A 19,083-nucleotide genomic window follows, 5' to 3' on the forward strand; every position below is an offset into this window, starting at 1 on the left:
TTTACAAAGCCGCGCTAGCGGCTGCCATGCGGCAACAGCCCCAAAGTCCTTTAAATCTCTATGGGCTTTGGGGCCGTAAGCGCAGCGCACCCGCTAGCACGGCTTTGTAAAAGAGGCTGTAAGTGTGTAAAACCCTTTCTTCACCTTTTCAGAAGTTTGATCAATAGCAAGAATCTATAATCACTCCAAAATATATTAACTTATTAACTAATAGAATGGTTTTACCATGAAAGGATAGTACAAGGTCAGGTTCTAGTCCTTGTCCTATGAGCAAGCGAGAATAACTTTTACTAAGGTTCAAAATAACTCTTTGAACTCAGCCAAGAATAAATAGCTGATAGACAGTTATGAAGATTATCTATATTTAATGTGACTGGATTGATCTTTACAACTAGTAAAATATCATCCGCATGACAATAGATTTTAATCCCAAATTCCTCTATGATGGTTAACAAAGGGGCCAAGAAAATACTGAACAATACTAGAGACAAAGCAGAGCCTTCTGAAACCCCACAAGGTAATCTGAAGTAATGAGATATAGAGTGAGGTGTCATAAGAGAAGGAGTGATGAAACAAAGTTAATGGTGTCGAACCTACACGACCATTAGCCAAACTATTAAGCAGAATTTGATGGTCTATCAAGTCAAAAGCAGAAGCATGATCCAGCAAGATCACAAAAGCTATACATCCACTATCCAGTATTTCTAAAATGTCATTAATGAACCTACATAAATGGTTTTGGTACTATGATTAGCACGGAATCTTGCTTGTTTAGGATAGAAACATAGAAACATGAAGGCAGATAAAGGCCAAATGTCCCATCTAGTCTGCTCATCCGCAGTAACCATTATCTCTTTCTCTCTCCGAGAGATCCCACGTGTCTATCCCAGGCCCTTCTGAATTCAGACACAGTCTCTGTCTCCACCACCTCTTCCAGGAGACTGTTCCATGCATCTACCACCCTTTCTGTAAAAAAGTATTTCCTTAGATTACTCCGGAGCCTATCACCTCTTAACTTCATCCTATGCCTTCTCATTGCAAAGTTTCCTTTCAAATGAAAGAAACTCGACTCATGCGCATTTACATTGCATAGGTATTTAAACGTCTCTATCATAGTTTCATTTATATATTCAGATTCTGTACTGATGCATACTGTCTTCACTTTTGTTTACTATGTTGTGGTTTGTCACTCTTCAGTGCTGGTTAACATATGGAGCCTGGTGCCTGATGTGGTTGCATGATTGTTTTCTAAACACAAAAGTCAATAAAATACATTTGAACTAAAATAAATCTTGTAGAAAATAGGGCACAAATTTAGGATTCTAACTCAGCAGTACAAATTAGGGCAGTCAATCTTTTTTTGAATAATGAACCCATGGAGGGGCATTTTTGGTAGAACATCCAAGTGTGACTTTGGACATTTCCACAAGGATGTCCAAAAGTCAGGTCAGGAAAACAACCATTTTCGATACTGCAAAACATATATATATATATTTTTTTTTTTTTTCAAAAAATGACTCGTCTAGATGTTCTGGCCCTTAGGATGTCTATCTTTTGTGGCCATTTTCTAAACTCAAAATATCCAAATGCAAAATGTCCAATGCAAGTCCATTTGGACATAAGAGGGCCCAGCATTTTAATGAACTGGCCACACAGATATGCCAACAGAGCATGTAGACACTGCTGTGAACTTCACATAAAGGTGTCAGGTACACATTTTATAGTGTAGGGTGAGCCCTCCAAAACTCCCCCCAAAACTTACTTTACCTACCCATCTACCACCTCAATAGCCTTTATGGCTGCAGATGTCACCAAAATGGCAGTACAGAAGGTTTTGGGTGAGTTTTGGTGGCCTCACACTTTCCACCATAAAGATAGTGGGTAGGATATGGGCTATTCCACACATCTGCTTGATGCTCTACTAGGATTTCCCATAATATATGCAGCTGTCATAGAGGCTGGTATGTACTGTTTCTTTCATATCTTTGGGGGGTGGGAAGAGATCAGTGACCACTGGGGGAGGGGAGGAGTCATACCTTCATGCATCCAGTGGTCATTTGGTCAGTTTAGGTACCTTTTTGGCCCTTATGCACTTTTAAAACAAGTCTAACTTTGAAAATCTAAATGATGCCCTGGAATTCTTCAAAAGGTTTCATTATCCCTGCAAGATGTCCAATTCCTAGCTGTCCTAATCCTGCCCAATGCCCTCTTAAGATTTAGATGTACTGGAGGGAAAATGACCTGCAAGATATCTAAGAAGTCTGTTTCGAAAATCGGCACTTGGATGTTTTGGCAATTAAAACATCCAAGTGTTACTTTATGACATTTTTTTTTGGACTTCATTCTGTTTTGAAGATGAGCCCTCTAGATTGTAAGTTCTCTAGGAACAAGAAAATACACACTGCATCAGAATATAACACACCTTGAATTATAACTTTAAAACGGCGCGTGTTTTGCGAAAATCCTCTCCAATTAACGTTCAGGTATTGGAAAAAGACAGGCTGGGAAGATATTTGCTGGTTCGATTGCAGATAGGCACGTCTTATTATCTTTTGTTAACAGTTTATGGGCCTAACTCTGTTGAATTGCCTTTTTTTCAGAAATTGACTACCCTCTGTATGAAGTATTCTGCTGACCAGCTTCTATTTCTTGGGGATGCTAATTTGGTTATGGATCCTGAAATTGATAAATCCTCCCGACCTGCTACTCCTTTGGGGCCTAAGGGTCTTGTTCTTACTAATTTTTGTACAACCTTAGACTTGGTAGACCCCTGGAGATTGCTGCATCCGGAGGTGCGTGATTATACCCATTTGTCTCGAGCCCATGGCACATGGTCTAGGTTGGATTATGCTTTGGTCTCCTCCTCCTTATTTCCGAGGGTAATGGCGGCTCGAGTGGGCTCGATACAAATCTCTGATCACGCACCTGTATGGATAGATATTCAGCTTGATACGAGCTTTGTTCGAGCCCACCGTTGGCAATTCCCTGCTTATTTGAGGCAAGATGACGATTTTCAAAGGTTTCTATTGGCAAAGTGGGAGGATTATGTTTTGACAAATGGATCACATCAGGGATATCCACTCTTATTTTGGGAGACAGCTAAGGTTGGCCTTCGGGATCATATTTTAGCTTATATTTGCTCCCATATGCGTAGATTGAATAAGTCCATTATAACTTTGGAGCGCTCCCTGCGCCTGGCCAAGAGGGCTCATGTAGCCCATCCTTCTGTATCAACTCGAGAACAATACTTGGCTGCGCAGACAGCACTTAATACTCTTTTGCATTCTCAATCCCAACGCTGGTTTACCTATCATCGATACAAATTTCAGCGTTTTGGTAATAAATCGGGTACATTGTTGGCTAGAATGGTGGATACACAGGTGGGACGTAAGCCGATTTTGTCCTTGCGTACAGCGGGTGGTTCAGTTGTGTCTCGAACGGATGATATTGCTCGGGTTTTTTATGAGCATTTTGTAAATCAGTATAGTTCTCTTCCCAGCCCCCCAGGAGAATTGATTAATGATTACCTCCATGCGTCGGGTATGCCACACCTGGAGGAGGTAGATATTGATCACCTAAATAGACCATTACATATACTAGAGTTGCAACGAACTATTCGATCTAGTAAGATGGGTACGGCTCCGGGCCCAGATGGTTTCCCTTGGGAATTTTACAAGATGCTGGAACCACATCTTATTGGTCCTTTGTTGGCTTATTATAATGGAGCTGTGGAATCAGGGGCTTTCCCAAAATTTGCTAATGATGCATCAATTGTTTTGCTTCCGAAACCTGGGAAGCCACCTGACCTTGTAGGATCATACCGTCCCATCTCACTTATTAATGTAGATCTTAAATTGTTTGCTCGGATCTTGGCGGATCGTCTCCTTCCCTTGATTCCCGCTTTGATCCATGGTGATCAGGTGGGTTTTGTCCCTGGTCGCCAGTCAGTGTTGAACGTCCGAAAAATTCTTTTGGCTCTTGCTCATGCACAAACTGTTCAGGTGCCTATTTTATTAGTCAGTTTGGATGCGGCAAAGGCCTTTGATAATGTCTCATGGCCTTACCTCTTTCATACTTTGGACTATATAGGGATTTCAGGATTTTTTCAGGCAGCGTTTGCGTCTCTCTATGCTGCCCCGACAGCGTCTTTAGTGGTTAATGGTACATTTTCGGACACCTTTCCTATTAATCGCGGAACCCGTCAGGGGTGCCCTTTGTCACCTTTGATTTTCATTCTTACATTGGAACCCTTATTATGTACCTTGCGATACTTTGAGGAAGTGAGTGGTTTAAATATTGAGGGACAGGTAATTAAAACCTTGGCTTTTGCAGATGATTTAGTGCTTGTCCTCACTAACCCGGCTACATCTCTTGGGGTCGCACTGGATCTTATAGCAGAATATGGGTTTTACTCAGGGATGACTATTAATTTAGATAAATCGGTGGCCCTTCCCTCCCATTCTGCTTTGCAAGACTCTTGGGAGGGAATTTTCCCATTGCAGTGGGCTGATAATGCCATTAAATATTTGGGTGTGATTATTCCTGCTGATCTTTCTACCTTATACGCGTCTAATGTGACCCCTCTGTTGCATGCTCTGAAGGTTAAACTTCAATTGTGGCAGGATTATCCTTTATCTCTTCTAGGGCGGGTGGCACTTCTTAATATGATTATACTTCCCACTTGGCTTTATGTCTTTCAAGTGCTCCCCTTGTATTTGCTTAGTCGAGATGAAGACAAGTATATTCGTCTCATTCGGTGCTTCATATGGCGGGGTCGCCGAGCTCGCTTATTATATTCACAAGTGGCACGACCGCAACTGCCAGTCCCACTTAAGTTTCATTTGAGATACCTGAAGGATGAGACTCCCTTGCCAGACTATATTCATTTTCAGACTGTGTGGTCTCAGGATTTGAATATGGTACTCCCGGAAGATACTATAGAAAGAGCTGTAGCTCAACTGCCAGCCCTGAAAAAATATGTTTACTTTTGGGAAATGCAGTTTAAGTTATTATTTAGGATCTATGTATCTCCTTATAGAGCCTATTGTGCTAAATTTCGATCATCGCCAGAGTACAATAGATGTGGCTGTCGGATCGCTGAGCTGGGCCATATGTTATGGTCTTGCACAGCGATTCAAATTTTTGGGGGGCAACTTTTTGCCTTTATAGAGACTCTTTGGACTGTGACTATACGACCCTCCTCTCTTTTGCTATTTGGTATTTCTCCTTCCTGCCATCCGAAGCCACCTGGATTGCAAGCTTTTCTTAAGTGGTCCATTTTATGTGCCCTTAAATGCATATTCCTCAAGTGGCTGGACAATGATGTTCCCACAATTCACATGTGGCGTATCCAGATAATTCAACTGCTTACTTGGGAGCATCGAGATGTGCCTGATCTTTCAACTGTTCGGGGTGAACGCTTCATAGTTATCTGGGAACGTTTCTGGAATACAATGACTCCTGTTGCAAGACGTCGAGTGTTGAATTGTTGACTGTGTCTTATTGATTTGCTAATATTATTATCTGTTTTTGGGAACTCTGACCTGTTGGGGGGGGAAGGGAGGTGATTGGGATAGGGACAGGGATTGGGTTAGATTTGGATAAAATGTTTCTTGGAACACTGTTATATGGCTGAACTTTGGTATTTGTCTTTTGTTGTCAGTTCCAATAAAAATTATTATACAATAAAACGGCGCGTGCTAAATCCAAAAATCCCCCCTCCCCCTCCCTATGACCTTCAGCATGTGAATGCATTGCCTCTTCCCTCAGATATCCAAGTCTATAACCAGGCACCTTCATTTAAGCACTTCTAAGGCCACACCAGGGCACCTAGGTTCCATTATAGAATGTGACATAACTTGACAAAACCTAGCATGTAGGCCCCCACATTTATGCCAACCATACAGCTAGTGAAAGTGTAGGCATCTAAATGTGGCGAGGATGTATATAACATACTGTAAGTTATATGCATAAGACAGAGCCCCACCTACAGTATGTCCTATCCATATTCTGCTAATGTGTATACACCGCCCCCCCCCCTTACACATACACACTATAGGCTAGATTCAGTAAATGGCGCTCCAAAATCTGTGCACAATGCTATAGTGTAAAGAACACTCATAAATGAGTGCCCACTATAGAATTAGTATTGAGTGCCAATTTCAGCACCCAGATTTAGGGGCCAGAACTTACGCTTGCTGAAACCAGGAGTAATTTCCAGTGCCCAATTTGGGCGCACCTCCCCAGGATTCTATAACACTGAATGCAAATTGTGGAAATGCCCCATGCACCTTTATGACCATGCCCCTTTTTGAGTTGTGAGCTATGGGATTTGGATGCACATTGTTAAAGAATAGCTCATAGCAAGATATGTATGCAAATTCCAGTTGGTGCTAGTTAGTGCCCATTAGCACCCATCCATGGGTTCTAATCAGCTTGTTAGCTAATTTGGGTACACATCTTGTATCGGTGCATAAATAGTGCCCAATTTGGGCGCCATACATAGAATCTGGGGATATGCCTGTTGAATGAATTGTGCATGTGTGCAGGTAGGTGTGTGCTTAAGGCACAAGTGAATATCAGGTGCATAGGGAGATTTTGGGGTTTTAGGGGGCTTTAGTTGACATACGAGGGGCGTTCAATAATTTATCTACTTGAAAGTTGTTGCAAGTACTGTATGTTGAAATAAGTCTGTGCATGTTGTGACAGTTACGCATGCACAATTGCAACTCAGTGTGAGTCTAACATTAAAAGAGACAGGATGTCAGGAGAGTCTTTGTGCGAATCACGTATGAAACTGCTAGATTTGGAGCATTGTTCAGTGATAAAAATTCTCACAAAAGAAGGGAAAAGGCCAAAAGAGATGCATGAACACATGACTGCAGTTTAGGGTGAGTCTGCCCCATCATCCTATAAAGTAAAATTTTGGAGCAAGCAGTTTAAATGGGGTAGAGAGGCCATTGCAGATGATTTACACTGGACAGCTTGTGGAAGCAATTTCCACAGAAATGTGCAAGAACATTGAGGATTTGGTTTTGTCAGACAGATGAATTAAGTTTCCTGAATAGCTGAAGAAATGGGCATCTTGGCAGGTACAGTTTGGAAAATAATTCATGAAAAGTTGGGCATGTCCAAGGTTAGTGCAAGATAAGTTCCAAGAATGCTGACACCATGTCAGAAGGCCATGAGGCTCCAGTGCTGCCAGGAGAACTTGGAGAGGCTCCGTGAAGACCACGTGAATTTTTTTCATTGTTTGGTGACTGGAGATGAGATTTGAGTCCAAAATGAAGTCAATGCAGTGAAAGCACAAGTCATCTCCCACCCCAAAAAAGTTCAAGACAGAAAAATCTGCAGGTAAAGCCATGGCAACTGTCTTCTGGGATGATGGAGGACTTTTGCTTTTGGATTTCATGCCACACAAGACAACTATAACTGGGGAGAGTTACGCCAACACAATGATCACTTTGCAGGAGTCAATCAAGGAGAAAATCGAGGAAAACTCACAGCATGTGTGCTGCTTCTTCATGACAATGCACTGTTCACATGTCAGGACAATTACAGGCTGCCATCCTAGAATGGGGGTTTGAGCAGCTGATCCATCCACCCTACAGTCCTGACCTGGCTCCCTCAGATTATTTCCTGCTTCGAGTTTTGAAGAAATCTCTCCATGGACAGCGGTTTTCAAGTGATAAAGACGTCAAGGGAGCTGTGACGTCCCGGTTTGAAGGAGAAACAGAATTATTTTCAAAGGGGTTAAAGTCAATGCAGGAAAAGTGGATGAAGTGTATGGAGCTATCAGGGGACTATATTGAAAAACAAAGCACCATTTTTTTGGAAAACTCTTTTCTTTCCTTCTGAGGTAGATAAACTATTGAACACTCCTTGTATCTTTTCCTCTCCAAATCACATCATATTCTCTCACCCCTTCTATTCCCACCTTCCCTGTTTGCTTTCCACTTTCCTCCACCTTTCCCATCCTCCTTCCTCTCCTCATCTCTCCCTACCCCACTTGCATTCCTCCCAATGTTTAGGCAGCATGCTAGCATGCATGTGTCCATGTGCATCCACGTCTATATACCAGTATTCTAAACATTTACATTTAAATATGAGCATCTGGTTTACAGAATTGCCCTCTTTGGAGCAGAAGTCCATCTGTACCCGTTGAAAATCTGGTTACAATACCATTGTAAAATTAGGACCTCTTTCAAGCTTTCAGTCACATTTCCCTGGTATATTTCTTCTATACGGTGTTCTTGCTGCAGCGTTAGAATGGACTTTCATTTGTAAGTAGACCCTGCTGAGCCATTAAAATGTACCTCTATCTTTCTGTGTGATCAATGGCACTTTCTCAGCTCTTAATGGAGTTGTTAAATAGCTATGAAACACTTCTAAGCTATTTAAGAGTTAGAAGGTGGACTTCCTTACTGATGACAATGACCTTCTCTTTCACTTTACCCCGGCTGTCTCCACAAATCTCAACAGGTAAATTTTCAACTGAAAATACTCATCTGAAGTACCTAATTTTACCACCTCTTTTACTAAGCCGCGCTAGCCAATTTAGCGCCTGCTATATGCTAACGCGTCCATAGAATATAATGGGCGCATTAGCACTTCAAGCGCGCTAAATCGGCTAGCGTACCTTAGTAAAAGACCCCTTTAGATTCCTAAATCTATAAGCACAACATTTCTTGAATCTCATTTTTGATGCTGATGCAAGTGGCAAGCACAAGGATAATACAGCACTACCGAACATACACAGCGTTATACCCTGGTGACAAATATTCGGGTACCAGGGAGGGCAGCATTTTTAAAAACGCTGGCCGTTGGTTATTTAACGAAAGCACGCATTGCACTGGTGCGCCAACAATCCCGCGCAGAACTTACAAGCACTGCCTTAAAACAGTTCCTGTTAGCACTGTGAGGGAGTGTTTGGGGGGGGGGGGGAACACCCATTGTAAACTGCCTCAAACTACTTTGGCTTTGGTGGTATATAAACAATAAATTATTATTATTATTATTACACTGGAAAATGCCATTTTCCTTCGGTGTTTGGGTATTCAGCAGTTTTCAGTGTAGTGGGGGGAAGTTCCCCCCCGCCCAACGTGAGCGTGAACAGTTGTAAGTTTAGTGTGGGGGTTCCCCCCCACATACCCCCTTCAGAACACTAACAGGAACTGTTTTAAGGCGGCGCGCACAAGTCCTCCATGGGATTGTTGGCGCGCGATTGTTGGCGCGGCAATGTCCTGCATGGTTTTGACGGGTCTCCGGGGTCAAAACATCTCTGGATATTTCAACTATCCGTAAACAGTCAGATAAGGTGGTCAGCGACAGAATATCCATATAATGGCAATATTCAGTCTGCCCTTCGGAAACTTAGGACACACATTGCATAGTAAGGCTAAGTTAATCAGAGAGCAGACTGAACACTCTGCCCTGGCACCACTGGCACAGTGCAGAGGCACTTTCTGGATACTGTCTTTGAATATCCTGGTTAGCAGCACTTATCGGAACAGCACTTGCTGTTACCTGGATAAGTGTTTTTGAATGCTGACCCGTCACAGTCTAAGGCAGGGGTGTCAAATCCCCTCCTCGAGGGCCGCATTCCAGTCGGGTTTTCAGGATTTCCCCAATGAATACGTATGAGATCTATTAGCATGCAATGAAAGCAGTGCATGCAAATAGATCTCATGCATATTCATTGGGGAAATCCTGAAAACCCGACTGGATTGCGGCCCTCGAGGAGGGACTTTGACACCCCTGGTCTAAGGGGAAAACTCTACAACTTGGTGTCTCAAAAGGTGCTATAGTGATTCACTAAGGCCCGGATTCTCTATATGGCGTCATTTTTTCAGGTGACAGGCGCCCAAACTCAGTAAAAAAAAAAAAAAAAAATGCCGTTGAAACAATGTTTTTAACTGAGTTTCAAGGCACCTAAAAAATTGGCACAGGAATCATGCCTCTGTAGGTGCTTTAGGCCGCCTAACAGCACTGTGGGCGTGGCTAATGCCGGAAGTGGCGTTAGAAGGCCTATAGAGCCTATGGAGGCATGAGTCACATCATAGGTAGGAACTGGAAATGTAGGCCAGGAAAACCATGGCATACCATTTCTGGTGTCTACCTTTGCCGTGATTGCATAAAGTCTCCTTGGCCAACTTTGGGAAAAGAATATATCAGTCTCTCAATTTAGAAAAGGAAGCAGAAACTGCACTGATACTTAGTTTATTGCCAGTCCGTTGCTGATTCATCAAAAAAATGCAACTACAGTCCTGCACCTTCAATCCTAACAGGCGTACCCTGTTTCGCAGCGTGTCTTCAGGGGAAATCTTAATGAGAGTCCATGATGTCATCGCATCTCCAGCTCTAACCGCAAATCAGCTACAAGAATGCCTTCTATTCAATCGCCAAATTTAATCCCTTCGGCAATAAAGTCTGCAGTTCTCTTCTCCTTTAATGTAGCTCGCTGACTCTTCTTAGCTATTTTTATGTAAACCGCCTTGAACTGAAAGGCACTCGCACTATATAAATAGAAATTTATGTTACGTTAAGCAAAAAATCCAATACTGTTCTCTCATTCTTAATTCCTTTCAAATATCTCCTCGCCTCTCATTCGTAGGTCTCTGTTCCAACACAATGTATTTAAAGTAGAGAAACTATGTTGCAAGTCCTCGCAGTGTTCCACCAATGGCTCCATTAACTTTTTTGATGTCACACAATGCCTATGTTCAATCAGTCTAGTTTTAAGTTGCCGTGATGTCTGTCCAATGTATATCAATTGACAAGGACATATATGTGCTTATATAACACTAGCTGATGCCCCGGCGTTGCACGGGTATTTAATTATAGCAATAACACTGTAAATGGATTCAAATAAAGATACTTTATAGTGGTGAATGAAATTATTTTTTTACAGCTTAATAAAAAGTACAATATTCAAATTATAATGTGAAATATTTGACAAAATGAATACAATACAACTAACGCAAAACGTGATTATAAACAACATTTTTAGTTTCACCTCCTGGAGCAAGAACATATAAATTCTTGAGTGAACCCACCCTTGAGCAAGCAACATAGAGTTGTGGGCCGCGAGACCCCCAGAACATATCACCCCAGATAGTGAGGGATCTGCATACCAAGTTTCGTTCAAATCGGTCAAGCCGTTTTTGAATTACTGTTGAGAATGGCAGCTTTTTACATTTTTTCCATTGACATGAATGGGTGAAATCTGATTTTATGTTTGTAGCTCTGCCCACGTGTGCAGGTGGGCCGCGAGACCCCCAGAACATATCACCCCAGGTAGTGAGGGATCTGCATACCAAGTTTCGTTCAAATCGGTCAAGCCGTTTTTGAATTATTGTGAGAATGGCAGCTTTTTACATTTTTTCCATTGACATGAATGGGTGAAATCTGATTTTATATTTGTAGCTCCGCCCACGTGTGCAGGTGGGCCGCGAGACCCCCAGAACATATCACCCCAGGTAGTGAGGAATCTGCATACCAAGTTTCGTTCAAATCGGTCAAGCCGTTTTTGAATTACTGTTGAGAATGGCAGCTTTTTACATTTTTTCCATTGACATGAATGGGTGAAATCTGATTTTATGTTTGTAGCTCTGCCCACGTGTGCAGGTGGGCCGCGAGACCCCCAGAACATATCACCCCAGGTAGTGAGGGATCTGCATACCAAGTTTCGTTCAAATCGGTCAAGCCGTTTTTGAATTATTGTGAGAATGGCAGCTTTTTACATTTTTTCCATTGACATGAATGGGTGAAATCTGATTTTATATTTGTAGCTCCGCCCACGTGTGCAGGTGGGCCGCGAGACCCCCAGAACATATCACCCCAGGTAGTGAGGAATCTGCATACCAAGTTTCGTTCAAATCGGTCAAGCCGTTTTTGAATTACTGTTGAGAATGGCAGCTTTTTACATTTTTTCCATTGACATGAATGGGTGAAATCTGATTTTATGTTTGTAGCTCCGCCCACGTGTGCAGGTGGGCCGCGAGACCCCCAGAACATATCATCCCAGGTAGTGAGGGATCTACATACCAAGTTTCGTTCAAATCGGTCAAGCCGTTTTTGCATGATCGCGGCACATACACACACACATACATACATACATACATACCTCCGATTTTATATATATAGAAGATTCTGAGATTTACACGTGGTTTCTGTGGTCAGTTGAATTGTTTTCTGAATATTCTCACAAGCGAATTCAGAAGACTCCAGCATCATGGGGACACACCGAACATTGTCCATATTTTCGGTGCATCCTTCGCGCCACCCTCTCCAGTCCCTCCCTAGTCCATATTGAAGCAGGGCACAGCATGTCCTGTAAATTCTTATTTCGTTTGTATGAAAATACAATATCCAGCTCCTGAAAGATTGGATGAATTGTCAAAACATACATATACAGTACTCCCCCGATATTCGCAGGAGTTCCGTTCCAGGAACCCCCGTGAATCTCGAAAAACCGTGAATACGGTTTTTCATGGGGGGAGCCTGAAGAGAGCAGCGGGAGAGGGCAGCAGGAGAGCAGCCGGAGCACCGTGAGTGCAGGAAATCACTCGTGGTATGCTCCGACCACCTCTTCCTGCACTAAGTCGGGCCTTATCCAATCTGGAGCTGGGTGTCAAAGCAGCTCCTGATTGGATAAGGCCCGACTTAGTGCAGGAAGAGGCGGTCGGAGCGTACCGTGAGTGATTTCCTGCACTCGGGGCACTCTGGCTGCTCTCTCCTGCCTCTCCAGCTGCCCTCTCCTTGTCGGAGGTTCACGGTCGGAAAATACCGAAATGATCGAGGCCGGGAACCGCCAACCGTGAACGACCGGGGGAACACTATTTCTTAATGATTTGTACCATCTCAGGACTATGAACATTAAACTTCAACAGGCATGCTAACACATTAGCCTCAATTTGATGTTTTTTATATCTAACAATAGATGCTAACGATGATTACATCATGCCCTCTTTGCAGATCCCTTCAACAATGACCTTGGGTAACCTCTTGAGCCAAATTTGTCCATTAATCCTTGTGCCTCTTTTTGAAAATTCTCCTTTGAGAAACAAATCCATCGACGACGTAAAAAATTGAGAAAACCAGATATTCTTCTGCATGTGTCTAGGGTGCATGCTGGTGAAGTGTAGTAATGTAGTCATTTTAATAATAATAACTTTATTTTTATATACCGCCATACCACAAACAGTTTAAGCGGTGTACAAGGGAAGAGACTGTATACAGACAGCGACATTACAGCGAACTTTCAAATTTACATTGGCTTGTTAAGTTTAGTCAGGTTTATCTGGAAATGTATTGGGAGTACATCAGGTTGAGGAGGGGTCAGAGAAATTTGTCAAAGAGATAGGTTTGACTTTCTAAACGTTTGGTACGAGAGTGCGTTTGAGATGAAGTTGGTTAAACATTTATTTCATTTGCCTGTTTGGAATGATAGTGTTCTGTCAAGGTATCTCTTGTAGGTGCAGCTCTGTAGGGATGGAAAAGCAAATAAGTAGGTACTGCGTGTATTAGTTATGCCTGGGAATTCGAATTGGTGAGACAGATAAACATCATTGGCGATAATGAACATGCACATCCAAAAAAGAATGGTGTTCTGCATCATATTGAACCTCCATCCAAATTGTAGCATAGCATTGATTTAGCTCATTGACAAATAATTGCAATTTTTCAATCGTATCACTCCAGCCCTTTTGGTTTGTGAAGTGCTGGTGGAGATATATAGACTATGGGGTTCATAATCAAAAAAAAAAAAAAAAAGTCTAAAAAGTGTCCTAAGTGGCTACTTGGACGATCAAAAAGCCTGATCGTCCAAGTACCCATAACCAAAGCTGGTTTTTAGACGTATCTAAAACCAACTTAGGCCTTTCTCCTGCCTCTAAACGCACAGAGAGAAAAGAGGTGTGTTTAGAGGAGGGAAAGGGCGGGCAGTGGGCGGGAGGTGGGCCAACCTACACCTAGCCGTACAACAGGTATAACCAATACAGTTTAGTCGGCACTTAGACCTTTTTCACTTAGACGAAATAAAACCAGGTCTAAGTGCCGAAAAACGGGCCGCTGAGCTGATGGCCGCAGGCGCCATCAGATCAGCGGCCCAGCAACCTAACCATCACGGCAGGAGAGATGCCTCATCTCCCCTACCGCGATGCCATCACTCTTCTACCCAAACTGCCGCGACCCGCAGGAGGGGCCTAAGGCTCCTGGGCCTATTCTGATTGGCCCAGGCGCCTTAGGCCCCAACAGTAGGCGGGGCTTTGGTGCCCCTGGGCCAATCCAGCCCCATTCTTCGTTGAGCTGCATGCCGGACGGACGGGTTTGGCACCTGTCTGTCCGGCCAACCTAAAATAGGTACGGGGAAGGGGGGTGTGGTGGGGGGAGTCGTGGGGTCGGCCGGGGGGGTCGCGAGTCGGCTGGTGGGGCGGTCGGAGGTTCTTGGGGGGGCGGTCGTTGGGGGGAGGGGGGTTTGCGTCGAGGGCAGGAGGGCCTGGGATCCCTCCTGCCCGTACTGTAGTGGGGGTGGGGGTAGGGGTGTCGCCTGGGCCAGGAGGGCTTGGGCTCCCTCCTGGCCCAAACGAGTCGGGGGTGCCGCGGGTGCCTGGGGCAAGAGAGCTTGGGCTCCCTCTTGCCCCAATGTTATCGGGGGGGGGTCGCGGTTTCAACGGGGCAAGAGGGCTTGGACTCCCTCTTGCCCTGATGTTATCGGGGGGGTCGCAGCTTCAACGGGGCAAGAGGGCTTTGACTCCCTCTTGCCCTGATATCGTCGGGGGGGGTCGCGGTTTGACATGGCAGTAGGGCTTGGGCACCCTCCTGCCTGGATCGTTGTTGGGGGGGGAGGATTCTGTAACCGGTGTTGTTTTTGACAGACACCGGTTACAGAATCCAGCTTTTAGGCGAAGGACTGGCTCCTCCTTCGCCTAAAAGCCCTTCTGTTGGACGTTTGTGGCCTAGGTGTGTTTTTGTTTCATTATGGTTAAAAAGTGTAGACATGCTGTAGGGGTACTTTTAGACGTAGTGGAGATTGGGCGTTTAGGCAAAGGAAGGCCATAATCAAAACATGGACGTATGTTTTGGTTATGGACACTTTCCCTGCTTCTGGGTTGGACGTTTAGGGACTTAGGCCAAAAGAGGACTTAGACGTTTTTTTTTATTTTGCCCCTCCACGTGTTTCTTATCTGGACTGATATGGTTGAAACATTACAATTATTGTGGAGGGTTTTTTTGACCAATGACTGAAGGTGTGCTTGCTATATTGGAGCAAATGCAGCTAAGCATTGCTATTGCTGAGATCTTTTTTTCTCCAGTGTTTTTTTGATTGCAACAGTTCTTGTTGACCTCTTTGGAAGCGAGTAGAGTTTGCTATTTTTTTGATTTTGAGCCCCTCCCATAAAAATAAGAAAAACATTATCCATTTGGTACAGTGATGGGAAACATGGTCAGGGGAATATATATTTGCATAGCTTAGCTCAGATATGGTTGGGGAGAGATAGATGCTAGTGATGAAGAGCTGGAAAAATGGCTGTAAACCGCTGGGTATGGCTGAATTGCAAGAGGTATTGTCAAAGATCATACACAGGTCGTATATAAGCAGGACTAAAAAGTTTTCCATGAAAATATGGACAGACGATTAACGTCACAAATGTAAGGTGCATTCCTTTTCGGAATGACCCTGGTTCAGGTAGTTGTGGGAGCAAGAAGTTGATGAACTATTCATGATTTTAATTATATCAGCTGATTGTGCAAATGTTTTATTATGTTTTATGTATGTAAATTATGTAAACCATTTAGTTTTAAACGGTACAAAAATTTTTTAAAATAAATAAATAAAAGTTAGTTATTGAAGAGATCATGTAATGGAAGTTGATATGGAAATATGGCCTATTATTCTTAGGTTCATGGAAGGGTCAGGAGGCAATGTTGAAAGCATAAAAGTAATTCACAACTCTTTCTTTTTCAGGCCATGGTGAATATCTTTTTTCAGCATTTCAAACCAGTTTGAATAGTGACTAAATATGCCCTTTAAAAACAGTGGCTATTTTAGAAAAACCTCCATTTGACTGTTATTTGGCAAATGGAGGCCCAAACCATTGGAGGTGAATCAATCACACATATTTTCCAATTGGCCTGGATGCAGAACTAACAAAATGGGCACTGCTGGGGTTGTAAGTTCCCTGAGGCACTGGTCTTTTTTTTAATATCACTACTACTGTCCCAGCATCAGCTTGGGCCATAATTAAAATGCTTACAGGAGAATGCAATTGTTTCCATAATGTTTCAGAGGCCCTCTTTGTATCTCATTTGCTCAAGTGCAAGCAAGGGCTCTTTTAGCCTGTACTAGTGCTGCCCGATTCAGTAAAAAAAAAAATTGTTTCGATTCGATTCAGCCTATTGAATTGGTTTTTCGATTCGATTTTCCTGCCCAATTGGGTGTTTTTTTCAAACATCCTGGTGGGTTTATTTTTTAGCCTCTTCACCCCCTTTGCCTTCTCCTAACCACACTGGCGCTGTGGTGTAAACAAAATAAACGAACAAAAAACACTTTTCCTCTCTCTCGGTCTAACACCAGATCTGGCAGGATACACATTTCAAATCTGACATATTGTAATCACAAAATGGAAAATAAAATTAGTTTTTCTACCTTTTGTTGTCTGGTCATTATTCAAATCTTGTTGGTCCCAGGGTCTGGTTGTCTTCTGATAACTTGCTTACCAGGGTCTCCTTCTTTCTTCTTTCTGCATGCTAACCAGCCATCTGCCATCTTTGTCCTCCCCTTCCGTTTCCCTTCCCTCCCCCGGAGGTCTGGCATCTTTCCTTTTTTTTGTCTCCCTCCATAGATCCACCTTTTCTTAACTACCCTTTCATCCAGCATCTCTTCCTCCTTCCCCACCACCCCAGGGTCCACCATCTCTCCTTTTATTTTCCCAACTACCCACCTATCCAGTATCTCTATTCCCCCTCCACACCATTTCTTGTGTCCAACTTCTCTCCCTTTCTGTTCCTTCCCTCCCTAAATCCCATTGTCCATCATCTCTCTCCCTCTCCTCTATTTTTAGACCCATTATTTCTTCCCCCCAAAGTCCGGCATATGCACATCTCTTTGAACCCCCTTCCCTCCCTCCGTGTACTTCTACACCAGGACCCCCCTCCCCTGAAGGTCTGTCCCCCCTGAAGGCCTGCACCTCCCCCCTGAAGGCCTATACCCCCATCCCTGAAGGCCTGTCCCCCCCTTGAAGGCCTGCCTGTTCACCCTGAAGGCCTATGCCACCATCCCTGGCCTGTCCCCTCTTTGAAGGCCTGTCCCCCCCCCCTTAAATGTATGCATCCCCCTTAAATGCTTGTTCAACCCCTTAAAGGCCTGCACCCCCCCAAGGCCTGTCCCACTCCCTGAAAGACTGCCCTTCAAAAGACTGCCCTCCAAAAGACTGTATTTCCTTCATTGTGATTATGCCTCTGATGTCAGAGGAGGGCGGGACCACAGCAGAGGAAACAGCTCAGACCACAAAGACGCTGTAACCATGATCTTCGGCTGCAGGCTCCAGAAATAAGGTAAACAGTTCGGGGAGGCCAGGAGCAACACAGAGGCCTTCCTGGGGGGGAGGGGGTGCGCAGTCTTTCGGGGGAACAGTCCTTCGGGGGGGGCAGTCCTTCAGGGAGGCCAGGAGGGAAGCCGGACTGCAGCACTTCCCGACTGACCCGCCCTCCTCGCCCTCTAGAACAGGTGTGGCAGCGGCCAGCCAGCAAGAGCAGCGCTGCCGCTCCTGCTATAGGGGGCGAGGGGAGAGGGTCCGAATCGGGAAGCCGATTTTTTAAAAATGTAAATTGATTCAAATCGATTCACCCAAAGTGAATCGGTGAATCGATTCGAATCGTGAATCGGGCAGCACTAGCCTGTACCCTTCAGCATATGAAGCTAATAAAGCAAGCTCTTTCTATAACCTTTCGTGCACTGGTTAAAATTAACATCCTGCATGGGGCAAATGTATGAGACTCTGACCTCGGGTTAAATCCAGCAAACATGACAATGATATTTTTCCAGCACACACAATCTTTTTGTCTCTATTTATTCCCTATGGAAAACCCCTTTTATGATGCTGCTGATTGTTCTTCTGTTTTCAATAGTGCCATAGCAAGTTAATTAGAGAGTACAAACCTCCATTCGTTTAATTCCACCAACTCCTCGACCTCCATAATAGGATGCATCCACGGTTGGCCATTTTTTGGGGGGCAATATATTTTCCTCTGGTTCCTGTACATAAAAGTATGAATTGTATAACATGTCCACAGTTTCTCATTAACACAGTATGTCCCTGTCCCTATACCAGTTTCTAACTTTTATAGGATGCTTAATGCTGCTTCTAAACCTCAAATTATATTGGATAAGAATTTTTAAAAAATGCTAATAAACTATAACAAATAAAATTGTTATTGTAAGCCCTAATATCCTTTGTTGAGTTTCATTTCTTCAGGAACCTTCAAGTAAGTTATTTCAAGCTATGACCAGCATCTAATTTATGTGCTTGCATAATACTAGCACTGGGGACACCAAGAGTTACCAGCATTTTGAAAGCTGTATCTATTACTAATGCTTATCATTTCTATAGTGCAAATGCAGTGCTCTACATATAAACAAGTATCTAAAAGTCTTTTGCAGATAAATGAAAATTTCTAATTAAATTTGATCCTCTTAGATGTGAAACACTACCTTTATTAATTTCAAAACACACTAATATGTGTTTCTTAACCCTCTTCTCTCCATACGAAATAAAATTTTCTGGGTATTGAGGCCCATACTCTGAAACCATTTGCCACTATCTCTGTGAATGGAATTGTCTTATTCACATTTTAGAAAAAGACTAAAAGCTTTATTATTTGCAGAGGCCTTCTTTAAACATAGAGCAACAGCTTTGTCGCTGGCAGAAAAACTGGGCGCGTGATCCTGGAACATCTATTGCTGTACTTCCTATCTTGGAATTTTGGATTGTAACTTCTTTTATTCTTTGTAACTTTCTCCTTTTTTTTGCTATGTACTTTTTATGTCTAGCTAGTCGGGTATTCACTATTACCACTCTGAGA

At 43.4% G+C, this 19,083-nt stretch overlaps 1 protein-coding gene across 2 annotated transcripts in view; it reads right to left on the reverse strand.

Annotated features, from left to right (window-relative positions):
* Positions 1-19,083, reverse strand: part of ANTXR2 (ANTXR cell adhesion molecule 2) — a 425,705-nt gene that overhangs the window by 129,839 nt on the left and 276,783 nt on the right. For both annotated transcript variants that reach the window (XM_033963685.1, XM_033963677.1), the window contains exon 14: positions 18,161-18,256. In XM_033963685.1, coding sequence (XP_033819576.1) covers positions 18,161-18,256 — 96 coding nt within the window. The remainder of the gene's footprint in view (positions 1-18,160; positions 18,257-19,083) is intronic.

This window comes from Geotrypetes seraphini, chromosome 1 (assembly GCF_902459505.1).
Source record: "Geotrypetes seraphini chromosome 1, aGeoSer1.1, whole genome shotgun sequence".
Lineage (NCBI taxonomy): Eukaryota > Metazoa > Chordata > Amphibia > Gymnophiona > Dermophiidae > Geotrypetes > Geotrypetes seraphini.